Raw genomic sequence first — 13,143 nt, forward strand, 5'->3', positions numbered from 1 at the left:
TTGGCAATACCAATGCAGAAGACATTCATAAAATAAATGGTGGTACTTTGGAAGATTCACACGGGAAGTCACAGGTCCACATACTGTACCCAGAGTAAGAATTTTCAAAGATGGTAAAATTCTGAATGGACTGCATTCTGCAGTGTATGCACATTAAAATGAAAAACATTTTGTTGACCTAAGACCCCAAGTATTAAAATATATGCAATGCAGTAAAGGCGCTGCAGTGACCTAGAGTAACTGTTAAAAATAATTAAGCTGCGGTTGGGAGGGTACAGCTCGGTGGTAGAGTACATGCTTAGCATGCACAAGGTCCTGGGTTCAATCCCCAGTACCCCTGTAAAAATAAAAATAAAACAAATAAATAAGCCAATCTAATTATGCCCCCAAGAAAATAAACTATAACAAACAAATAAAAGACACTGTTTAAAAATTTTCTTTAAATAATTAGGCTGTTACGAGATCAAGCCTGTCTTCAATTTTCTTCATTTTGCTTACATGCATTTTCTTATTTTTCTACAATGACTGTGAACGGCTCAGGCAAAGGGGAGAGGGTGCGTTGCCAAGCCTGCCTAGAGGAAGCCGCAAGAGGAAGGGTGTCTGTTAAAAGGGGTGGAGTTCCCCTGGTCAAGCCAGCACATTCAGCGGGCCAGCCTGTGCTCAGACGCAAAGGCAAAGCTGAAAGGCTCTGAGGCTGGGGCCAGACGGGGCTCTCGGGCCGGGGATGGTACCAACCTGGGTCGCAGAGGCACTTGTAGCTGGTGCCCACGCTGCGGCACGAGCCGTGGGCGCAGGGGCTGAGCGCGCAGAAGTCGACGAGCTGCGCGCAGGCCGGCCCGGTGAAGCCCGCGCCGCAGCTGCAGCCGAAGTGCGGCCCGTCCGCGTAGCACGTCCCGTTGTTGCGGCAGGGCGCCGAGGCGCACGGGTCCGCCCTCTCGTCGCAGGCCGCGCCCAGGTACCCTGCGGGAGGACGCGGGGGTACAGAAATTTAGCCGTGCGACGCGTAACGCCCAAGGACCTGGGGCCGCTGCGCTTCTCTCTTTTCCAACGTGACTGGATCAACGCATTAGGATTCATTCCGGAATTGTTTCCAGGTCGGCACAACCCGACTAGGTGTGGGTTTTCTTGGCTTTGGTAACTGGGGTTAAAGGATGACGCCCTGTGCTGCTATTTCTGTTGAAATGTAAAATATACGATTGCTCAGATGTACAGACGGACAGGGGATAAATATATTTAAATGGATACATGTGTAGATGTGCCTCTAGAGACTTGAAAGATGCCAAAAATAAATTAATCTGAAGGTGGGACTGGGGTCCGTGGAGGGAGTTTGACCTCTTATTTAATACACATTGCTGGAGGAAGACATGCCTCACTTTGCTTTAATAGAGACAAGATGCAATCCTGAATTAAAACCGAAAACCCACACAAAATAGTAAACAATGAAAACATCTTTCTCCCACCTTTGTCCCTCTGTCCCTCACTCCCTTCTCAAGAAGCACCTAGAATAAACTTTTTTACCCAAAAAATAAAAATAAATTAATTAATTTAATTAAATTTAAAAAATGACATACCTACTGTTAGCAGTTTTTTGAATATATACTTTAAAAAAAATTGGTTATTGTAATGCGAAAACAAACTGTGATGTATCCGCTCAATGGGATACTATTTGGCCACAAAAAGGAATTAAGGTCTGGCACGTGCTCCAACAGAGATGAACCTAAAAGCCATATGCTAAGTGAAAGAAGCCAAATACAAAAGACCACATAGCGTATAATTTCATTTATAAGAATGTCCAAAAAAAAAAAAAAGTAAATCTATAGCTGTAGAAAGTAGATTAGTAGTTGCCTGGTGTGGGAAGAGGCACTGACTGAAAACGGGCACGAAGGATCTGTTGGGGCTGATGTGAATGTTCTGATATTGTGGGTTGTGGTGATGGTTGCATGACTCCGTATATTTACTAAAAAGCACTGAATTTTACTCTCAAAAATGAATGAAGTTTGTGATATGTAAATACTACTTCAATAAAGCTTCAATTTTTTAAAAAATTTAAATGTATTTCTTGTAAGGGTGACTTATTATTTTGTTTTGTGTGCCCATGTTTTGTATTTCTCAACTTTAAAAATTATACATACATGGATATCTGAATCTGTAGGTCTGTGTGTCCATGTAGGCATTTAATAATGCTTTGGTTAAGGCTATTCTTTCAATATCTTAAGAGCACTTTGAAAATTAAATGAAGATCTTTCAAATTTTAGAAACAAATTTCAATAATTTTACTCCTATACAGTTTGTAGTTCAATATTCTATTTCACTTCTCTTATCTAGATTTAAGTTTATATTTATCCATCTTCACCCACAACTCCCAGCAGTATTGGCAATTTTATTGTTAAAGATAAGGTGGATACATAAAACAAACAAAAACAGCTCCCACACTTCATCTAAAGCATCACTCATAAATTGTCATAATGAACTTGGTATTTTTCTGTACAGAAATAGAAAACTCAAAAAAAAATCTAATGCTACTCAACATCTTGTAAACTTCCCTATAGGTTTTAAAATTTAAACATCATACTAAAAATGTACCACACGGTCAGTTTTAATAACACTTGAATTCTCCCAAGAGTCCCTTCCTAGCCTAGAGTAGAATATAGTTCTGCCCTTCATGAGATGTGTTCCATTTTACTCTGAATGCAAAGAACATACTTAAACACGTAGTACCATATAACGAACTGAACAACCAAGGCAAGTCCTGACCTCTCTGGTCTTCTACGGCCTCACCCCCAAAACAGGGCTGAAATTATTTTCTTCATAAAGTGGTTGTGGATTCTAAAGTGATGTCTATCGAAATTCCTAGAACAGCTCCCAGTCCAATGCTGAATGAATGGATGAAAGATGGCAGTGATAACAACAACAGGTGACATTACTGGGGGCTGAGATGCACCAGACGGTCTAAGCCTTCACACGCAAGAGTTCATTTAACCCTGCTGAATTGTATGCTACAGGAACTGTTAGTAGCCCTCTTTTACAGATGAGAAAACAGTGACACAGAAATACGAAGTAGCCTGCTCAAGTCTACGTAGCTAGCGGATAACAGAGATAGGCTGCAAACTGCAAGCTCTTACTGCTCCACTTTACTGCACACAAGAGAAGTCAGTGATGGCCCAATTAAGAAAATCTGTGCTCTTAAAATCTGTGCTCTTAAGCCCCATGATAGGCTTCCTCACATGAGTCTACATAAAGGCACTTGAAAAGTTGAAGACATTGTACTAACTAACAAGAAATTAGGACCAGATAGACCCATTAGTATCCTGAATTCTTAAATTTAAGATAGCTTTAGAAAACAGAAACTACTTAGCCATGATGAATTTTGAACTCAGTGCATTTGAAAGGTCCTGAGCTTAACTAGTTCTCAGTATTTCCAATATCACATGGAAGGTATTTTAAAAATACAAGGATGAAACTTGAATCCTAAGGAATAAACATATCACATACTACCTTACCTACCAACTCCTTATGAAATCAGAAGTCATCTTTAAAATCATCCAAATACAAAACTCAGAGTCATGATGCCAACCAATGCAGGATGACCTTCCAATATGTAGACTAAAGCCAGACGTTGGCCGGTTTATGGTTCTCATCACAATGCATGTTATAGGGGTATTAACGTGGAAGTTTTTGAAATTTTGAATCAAAACTGGCTTGTAAATATATTACTAATCACAGAAAGCTTGCATATTGCCTGAAGGTAGTTTCAAAAACTAAACTGCAGCCGAGATAAGAAATAATGTACATTTATTACTAGATATATAAATGTAAGTACCTATGGAAGGGAACTCACTCAGATGTAGTGTTGTATGAATCTAATTTCTTAATATAAACATGTGGAAGCCAGTGACCCAAAGCCACAGCAAAGATTCTTATAACGTGCCCCTTTGAGCTGAATTTTCAGAGTACAGGGCAGTTCTAATAGTGCTGGTAGAAAGATGTTTTACATCACGCAGTAGAAAAGGTCTTGGATCATCTGTAGCTGACACTCAGCCAGACATTATTTCATCTTTCCAAGAAACATTCTAAAAATGAACCAAGATTCTCATTCACTCCATTTTCTCCTCTGCCTCTCCCTCCATCCTCTCTCTCCCAACACACACCACACACATAACATAGAAAGAGTTTAATAAAACTCCATCGCCAATACTAAGAACTTAACTGCATTTTCCTGTTCCTGAATAATGTTACAAGTCTAAAAGCAGTTACTTTAGACCTTTGGTAAAGTTTCTCTTTTTATTAACAGAACTCTTTAAGAGTTTTGGCCAATCTATCGGTAATCTCTCAAGGTAAATGTTTTTGAAAATTCCCCCGGCAGAATATGCCAACCAAATTAGTTACGGTGGCAAAGGCAAGAGGACTGGAAAACAAAACTGAACATTCTTGGATTCAACTACATCCCTAAACACATTCAAATTCTAAAACATGAAGAATTCTATGGAGGAGAACAAATGAAATACTGTTCTGTGGAATATCATAATATTAGCAATGCAAGTAGTAACAGTAATCTCTCTGAAAGAACTAAAAGGTTAGTAAATACTACAACAGAGGGTGGCACGTAGTCCTAACTGGAGGATCATGGCAAGGATATCTGGATTTACAGTCCTACTTACAGGGTAAAAAGTGAAAAACACAGGATGAAAGATTGAAGGATTCAAACAGAAAATAAAACAGAACTACGAAGGAAATCTAAGGAATGAGGAGCTAATGCAAAAAAAAAAAAAACTATGAATTAGCTAGTTGACTGTTGCTTTAAATTTTGCATCTGAACCAATATTTATATGAATATGCCTGCTGAATATTCATTACATAAATAAAAATCAACACCCTTGAGATGCACACATTATGGAAATCAGATATTTAAGACCAAAAGAAAACATTGTCGGAAGATGTTAAATTGCAAGACAATGAAGTCATTCTCTCTAGAAAGCTATCTAGACGTCAGAAGCTCCTGCAATATTAATAAAGGAAATAGGGAATAAAGTGACACTGGCATATTTGCTGACAGTGTAAAGGCAATTTACATAGAGGAAACTGTGTGTAGGCGTGTAAAACCCAGCTCGTGGTTTCCCTGTCTTGGCAAATGGTTTAAGTCAGAAACCCAGGAGTCATACCTGATTGCTTCCTCTCCCTCAACCCCCATATTGAATCAATCAGTGGATATTAATTCTCTCTCCCATGTACTTCGTGACCCTGAACATTCTGTTTCATCTCCACTGCCACCATCCCAGCCAAAGGCACTCTTATTTCTCCACTCGCCCATTACAGTAGTTTCCTCTGATGAGATTCCCTGTTCTGTTTCACCCCTACGACCAATTCTCCAAACAGCAATGAGCATAATTTCCTAAGACGTAAATATTGTCAGGGCTTCCGATCGCTCGTAGAATAAAATCCAACCTCCATTCCACGGGATCAAGCCCCGCGGGCTACAACTCAGCTGCCACTCTGGCCCCTCGCTCTCTAGGAGCCAGCCCACTGGCCTCCGTCGGTTCCAGGAAAGACAAGCCGTCACCCGTGCAGAGCCGTGCAACAAGCCGTCTCCACGACCCGGACGTCCCTGCTCCCACCTGCTTCACAGCTGCTCCTTCTCAGGTTTGGGTTCCCAGCTTCAAACAGACAGGCCTTCTCTGATCACCCCATTCTAGGTACGTATCCCTTTCTTGTTCTGCATGTATCACAGCGCCCTGCTTGCTACCTCCATAGCACTGTCTTGAATTTGTAATGGCAGTTATGTACGAGGTACCTGCCCGTCATCTGTCTCCTAGACCCACCACAACCACCGGCTTCCCAGAGGAGGGGGAGCCATGCTGGTTCCTGTCACCCTCAAGCCCCAGCACCCAGCATGGTGGCCACTCTGTCAACATCTGTGCGATAGATGAACAAACAAATGGATGGATGAGTGACAGAGGACATAGTCTTGTGCAGACTTGTTAGACAATAGTGCAGTGAGTGAAAGAGGACTGATAAATAATGCCTAACCTCAAGTTTGCAGAGTTACAGTGAGGGAATATGGAAAAGATGATCGGTCACTAGCTGCTTCGATGACAAAAGTGTAAGTGAGAAATCACTGCATCAAGGTGAAGGCAGAAAATATAGTTCATCTAAGCACCTGGATGAGCAGCAAAGGGGAGCAAGGACAGGGCAGAACCACGACTCTCCAAAAGCTTAATCTCCAACAGAAGAGACCTTCAGAAAGACACATCTAGATGATGAGGGGACAACGTGAGGCCGTGTTTTCATTCTGCAAACATTTATAGAACGAGTCTAGTGTGATGTGGGGTTGGAGGGACCAGCCCAGCCTGTCAGCATGGGTGGGATCGGTGCATGCCGCTCCGCTTCATCTATTGCACAGATATTGACAGAGGGGCCGGCAGCAGTGAATCCAAAGAAGGAAGGGCGATTACTGGGTGGGGCAGGCCGGGAAAATCTCATGAGAGAGTGGGGTTTTGTGCTGGGCTTCAAAGAAAGCCCAAGATTTGGCTGGGCTGAGAAGGAAGAGGAGTGAAATTAGACCCAGAGAAGGGATTTTGGCCGAGGTTTATGGAAAACTTAATTGGGACCACATTTGTTCTGGTTCTAAGAAAGCAGACAGTTGTGTAAGATAAAGAGGGGGTGGGGGGATCTAGGAAAAGCAATTACGCAACCGTCAGCTGGAAAAGGCCCAAGACAACTACATATAAAATGTGACTTTCAATTTTTAAGAAAATCCATTTGAGAGAGTAAAAACCACCTGAAGGACTTTCTCTTTAGCAGAACAGAAAGACAATTTTAGATCTAAGACAGGAAAATGAAAAATAACTAGGAAATTGTCAGAGGAATGCTAAGTCAACTTTGCCCCAGTTTAGTCAAAATAGAGAAAAGGCAGAAGAGAGGAAGCTTACTTAAAGTAGACGAGCTATATGCGCAAAAATAATTGGCTATTAACAATGGAAATTTCGAGGTCTAGTCAGAAAGTTCTGCGTTTTTCTTTGAGCATTCATTTCTCTAACCTGAACTGATGGAGACCAATCAAGTACCAGGCACCGCTCAAGAACTTATATTCCGGTGAGGAAAACAAAGAGAAAGGTAAGTACATACGTATCATCACTAGCGCTACCCGCTGCTGAAGCCAGTAAGGGGTAGAGCCTGATGGAGGCCATCTTCAACAGCGCTGTCACGGAGACCGAAGGGAGAGGCAATGAGCTGTATTCAAGCCGGGAGGACGGGTTCCGGTAAACGGAGCAGCAGGTGCAAATGCCCAAAGAGCATTGTGTTCTGAGGTGGATGGCACCCCCTGGAGGACAAGTCTCAAGACTTTGGCGTGTTTCAAAGAACAGCAAGCATCCAGCAAAGAGAGTAGCAAGAAAAGAGGCTGAGAGGCAGCGAGGGACATGTTGGCCCTGGACCTCCCTTTGGATGGGAAATCACCCAAAGTTTGAGAGGCAGGGAGTGAGAGCATGGGCTCCCCATTTTATAGACAGATCACTTTGGCTCTTGTGTGGAGAACAGACTGCAGGGGACAAGAGTGAATCAGAAAGAGAAGACAGGACGCTTTGACAGGTGTCTAGATAGGACTGCAATCTGGAAGAACCCAAGATGCTGGGAATCTTGGGTCAACTACATAACCATTCTGTCTGACATGAACACAGGAAAATCCCCCTGTAAGAGAGTCAGAGGACTGCCTTACACACATAAGAAAGATCTTGATGTCTCAACTCGTGGAAATTCTAAGTCTGGAGAAAATTTATAAAAAAAAAAAAGTCGCAAGCTAAGAAATGGGAAGTGGGAGAAAGACACAGGCCCTGAATCCCTACCACGTCATACCCAACAGCTCCCTGAGACAAGCACTTTCTTTTCCATAGTATGAAATTGAGGTCCAGGAGGGTTAAGTAACTTGACCAAAGCCAGTAACTGACAGAAGAGAAATTCAACATGTCTGTCCCTCTCCAAGGACTTATGAATTTTTAGCCTCGGTTTCTTCATCTGCTTTTTTTTTTTTTTTAAAGACACTCATCTTCATGAATTTTAAATAGGCGCATGTGTGGAAAGGCCTAGTGTAATGTGGTTTCCACTTCCATGCAAGGAACACCAAGGTGGTGCCAGGCCTTGCTGCGAGGTTCACAGGATTGAGACCAGATGAGGCACAGGGCCATTGTCGCCTTCCTGGTGGATGTCAAGGCCTCTGCTGGCAAAGAAGGCTTTGCAGAAACTTTCCCGGGCTACCTCGTGTAATTCATCCCCGCGGGAGCTCTGTAGCTTTGTTCTTCAGGCAAGTGGCTCTGGGCCCTGGCTGCACTGGAACCCCCAGAAGAGCTTCAGAAAATTCACTGCCGGCTTTCCACCTCTGGAGACACTGACTTAATTGCTCTGCCATCAGGATGTTTTGAGGCAGATCCACCTTTCTTTTGTACAGTTTTGCTTTTTTCCTATGCTGGTAGCCACAGTGTTTCTTTTGATTTGGTCCTGAGGAGGAAAATCCATAAACTATTACTAATTATCTTTTTTCTCCCAACCAAGACAGATTTAATCTTTGCAGGCTGTCTGACAGCACCTCCTGCTACAGTGTTTATTCACTACTTTTAGCCCCCAAGTTCCATTGTGCTTTATTTTGACAGCTGGGCTCCAAGTTTCCTCTTTTCATGAACCAACAAGCCCCTTTTCTCAGCCCTTATACTTTGGGTGGAACTGACTCCAAACACCAGCTCCACGGGTGACTTTGTGTCTCAGGCCTGCCTGGCCAGTGGGTCCAGGCCGGCCTGAGCTGGCTCCTGCTATGTCCGGAGCCTTTATCTTCCCTCCATCACACTCTGTGTTACGGCTCTGCTGAACTTCCTCTTGTTCCTCAGATATGCCACCCACCCTCTCCTCTGCCTGATACTTGCTGTTGATTCTCTTCCTGGGAGGCTCTTTCCTCTGCCCACAGCCCTAATGATTCATCTTGCTGTTGCTTCTCCTTCGGGTCTCAGTTGAAACAACAGCTCCCTTGGAACTGACTTCCCTCCCAGCCCCCAGTCTGGAGGAGGAGTCCCTCTTTTCAGCCACCCAATCACCCCAGCACAGCCCCATCAGACTCCTGGTCGTACCTTCACACCTGCTATTCCCGAAGCCCCATGAGCCAGCTCCCCATCTGTCTCCTTCCCTCCTGGATCCCTTGCGATCAGCTGTCCCCAGATAATCAATAAATGGTATGTGAATGATTAAGTCTTTTATTAAGTCCATTATGCTACATTCGTATGACGGAATAAAAGGCAAGCCTTAATAACAACCTTGTAGAAAAATAATTAACAATAGAGAAGAATATTTGGGACACATTGTTCACTTTAAGAAACTCATTACAAAAGACAAGGCACAGTAAGACCCAATTTCAGTTTTCTAAAATGTGCATTAGAGAAGAGACTTCAAAGATGTTCACCTAAAATTTAAAGAGATCTCTCTTGAGGGCAGAATTATAGCTTTATTTTTTTTTCCTTCGAGTTTATCCGAGCACAGATTTCTCTGATAATCAGGGGGAAATGATTTAAAAAATATAAACTGTTATACCAAGTCCGGGGCTGTAACAGAAAAGAGGGTGATAATTGAATGCGGTGACAGAGGCCAGTGGTGAGAGGATCCCCTGGCTCCAGGGACCGGACGTATTGCTATGTGTAGACAAGTTAGGAGTCAAAAGTGAGGAAGGGACTCTAAAAATGACAAGTTCTTCATAGAAATTACAATCAAATATAATTAGGGCAATTCAAAAGAAGAGCATTGGAAAATACCTCCAGAGAGGGGCTGTATTACGTCAGGAGAAGCCTTACTTAATACCCAGTAAGTACCTATACGTAGATATAAGCATCTGCCTTCATCTGCCTTTTAGCAATGTGACATTAGGTCACATGAGAACTAGATTGGAAAAAGAGTCAAAGAAAGGTGTATTGAACCAAAACTCGAATCTGATAAAGTAATAAACAAGCATTCCTTCACTTTCACAATCTTCTTTGGTCAATGTCTCTTGGGTCTGCGCCCCTCTGTGAGTCCTACTTTAAGATGCTTGTAGGAGTCAAAGCCTGGATCTGAATAGTTCAGAATCAGACCCAGGACTGGATCACGTGGTATCTTGGTTCAAGGTAGACAAAAATTTCACTCTAGCCTCCTCCAATGGTTGTGGTCTACAGAGAGGGTATGTATAAGGAGATAAAATCTGCTGTAGGGAAAGATTAGAATGTCATTTATTTCCAGTAAATGTATTTCTATTGGAAAGGATGTCTCGGTTGCTTTCAAGAAAAATCAGATGGACATTATGCTTCTGATATGGAAAAGTAAACTTCTAACAAATCGATTATCCCACAAATAACTGTAAACTCCAGGCCAAAATACCCTACAAAGGCCTCATGGCTTGAAATTGAACAAAAGCAGGCAGGTTTGGGAGAAGAGTCAAAATGCGGAAGCAGCAGCCATCATGGGCTGAGTTTCATGTTTAGGGAGCCCTCCGCCCCCCCACAGGCATCCCCAGCTGTGACTATGTCACAGGGAGACCAAGACACTCGTGTTAAACCTGCTCTTTCTGTCCAAAAGAAGCCCGGGGAGGGGTCCAGGACAGGCACACATTGAGGAGTGAGGAGGGATGCAGGAAAGAAGAGTCAGAGAAGGGGATCCCAAAATTCTGTCTCTGAACTCTGCCCATGTCTCGGTGACCCCTAAGCCATACACAAATGGGGCACTGAAAGCAAAAGGTTGAGATCCGAGCCCCCCTCACTGCCCCTAGTAGTAAGTTAGCAATGGATTGAAACCAGTAAGAGTCACCTGGTTACTTTAGTGAACACTGGTTAATCCATCTGGCTACGGTGTCCTCCCATATGAAATGGTTCTGTTGCAACTGTATCCAGGTATTTGCTCATTCATGCATTCATGGTGGCTCATAGGTATTTAAGTGCTAGGCACTCCAGGGATACAGAAAAAGTTTAGCACCACTGCCCTGAGCAAGTCTGGAGCCCTATGAGGATGAGCAGACACGTACCCAGCGTCACACAAGGTAGAGCTTGACCAGAGGAGCAGCTTGCTGTCACAGAGAGAACATGGACTCCAGAATCAGACAAACCTGGGCTCGCGTCCTGGGTCCACCAGGACCCAGAGCCTCAGGATAGCACAGCTGTTGCGGGGATTAAATCATGACATTTACAGTAATCGCTTACTCCGCGCTCAGCACTGTCCTGTGCACTGGATACTCAGTCCCTATAACAACCTCAGTGGGAAGATATTGATACTAACCTCACTCTTCAGAGGCAGAAAAGGGGCACAGGGAACATCAGTTTGCGTGCCCAAGGTCACCAAGTGGTAAGTGATCACAGATTCAAACTTGAGCAGCAAGTCTGCTTGAGCTGCAGCTGGAAACTCTGAGTTGCGCTGAACTTCAGGCACCAAACACAGAGCTTAACGCAGGGTAGGCACTCAACAAGTGGCAGGTATCATCTTTATTGTCACTGTTACTGCTGATGCCACTGCGACAACAAGGAGCCGCAAGAGAGAAGCAGGAGTTGAAGTTCAAGGCATTTACCTGAATTCATGCTAAGTAATTTTCATTTGCATATCTGGACATACACCTTAAGAAATCAGAATTTGTGGTGACTTGTTTAGGTATAGCCTTCCTCTTTTTGAAAAGAAAACCACCAAGATATCATTGTCTGCTTCTCATTCACTCACCACACTGACTTCCGATGCCATCTGCCAGCACTACACTGAGCATCTCGAGCATCTCGGAACGATTCCAAAGGGGAAGGAGAGATAAAGGTGAGGAAGAGGACCCATCGCTCACTAAAGTGAGTACAGCTGGTCCCCACTGTTAATGGAAAAAGCAGGCAAACAAAATCCCTGGCAATATTTTTAAACAATCTCAGAGAAGTTGTGCTACATGGAAAAAAAAGAAAAAGAAAAGGACAAAAAAGAAATCTGAACTCCACCATAAATCAAAAATTAATCTGCATGCACCAAACACAGAAAAAAAATTTTACTCACACTTAATAAGTCCTAATACCCTGCTTTGTTTCCAAAAGGGGAAACTAGACACCACTTGGAACTCCAAGGGTCTCAGCTGCTACGATTCCTAAATGAAGTGGTGATTTAGGGACAATGCCAATTTTAAAAGAGTAAGAACAGTATTTTGTTCAGGGCTTTTATGAGGACACGCTGTACGTCTCTTAAGTAAATACACGCAGTTTTATATGAGCCTAAGAGAGAGCTCTCACCAGATCATACATATTAGGAGACTAGGGGAAACAACCGAGTCCCAGAACTCCAGGATTCCTGAATCCTTACTGGGTAACGTGCCCAGGTTCTGAACAACACACATTATCTCAGAGATAATTTTTATGACATGTGTGGCTATTGCCTATAAACCCCTTTAAGATGAAAGGCGTTACCACTGACATTCGAGTTGGACAAAAGGATTATATGGCTAGATTACTCAGGGTTATACAATGTAGAAAAACAAAAATCGTTTGGATAAAACTCTTGGAGCAGGTTGCAGTGGGATTTAACCCACAGGGCCTTTGGGCCGACATTAAGTTTGAGACTCAGGCCTTCCTAAGAGTTGCTTAGAGGTTATGAAACTTTTCTCTATAAACCTTCCTTGAAACGACAAGATGGATTTATTGACTCAGCAAGAGGCTCTTAAACGGGTATACTTGAATCAAAGACAGGAATAGGGACCCTTTAATAACAAGATCCTTTTATAACAAGAAAATACGGCTGGAAGGGATAAACATTACACGACTCACCCAAGGTGATGGGACTAAATTCATTACCATCATCATCATCATCATCATCATCATCATCATCATCATCATCACAGCCAACATTTATTCAGCACTTACTACTCGCCAAGCACAGTACCGAGGGCTTTTAGGATCTTTTCTGTTCTTCACATCAACTGATAAAAAGCATACCAGTATCACTCTCCTTTTCTACATGAGGAAAATGAGCCTCAGAGAAGCAAAGAGCTGTAAAAGAGGCGGGTCTAGACTTCAAACCCAAGCAGTGTGCCCCTAAAACCCACATGCATGCTGGTTCCATTCTCCCACTCTCATCAGGCCCAGACTCAGGTCTCCAGATCTCCGGGCCACAGAAGGACACCAGCCCTCCACA

General features: G+C 43.1%; 1 protein-coding gene across 3 annotated transcripts in view; it reads right to left on the reverse strand.

Moving 5' to 3' along the window:
- DNER (delta/notch like EGF repeat containing) overlaps positions 1-13,143 on the reverse strand; it is a 263,556-nt gene that overhangs the window by 57,816 nt on the left and 192,597 nt on the right. For 2 of the 3 annotated variants that reach the window (XM_072961804.1, XM_072961806.1), the window contains exon 8: positions 736-960. The exons of the other annotated variant lie outside the window; for it this stretch is intronic. In XM_072961804.1, coding sequence (XP_072817905.1) covers positions 736-960 — 225 coding nt within the window. The remainder of the gene's footprint in view (positions 1-735; positions 961-13,143) is intronic. 3 annotated transcript variants of the gene reach the window in all.

Source organism: Vicugna pacos, chromosome 5 (assembly GCF_048564905.1).
Source record: "Vicugna pacos chromosome 5, VicPac4, whole genome shotgun sequence".
NCBI classification, from domain to species: domain Eukaryota; kingdom Metazoa; phylum Chordata; class Mammalia; order Artiodactyla; family Camelidae; genus Vicugna; species Vicugna pacos.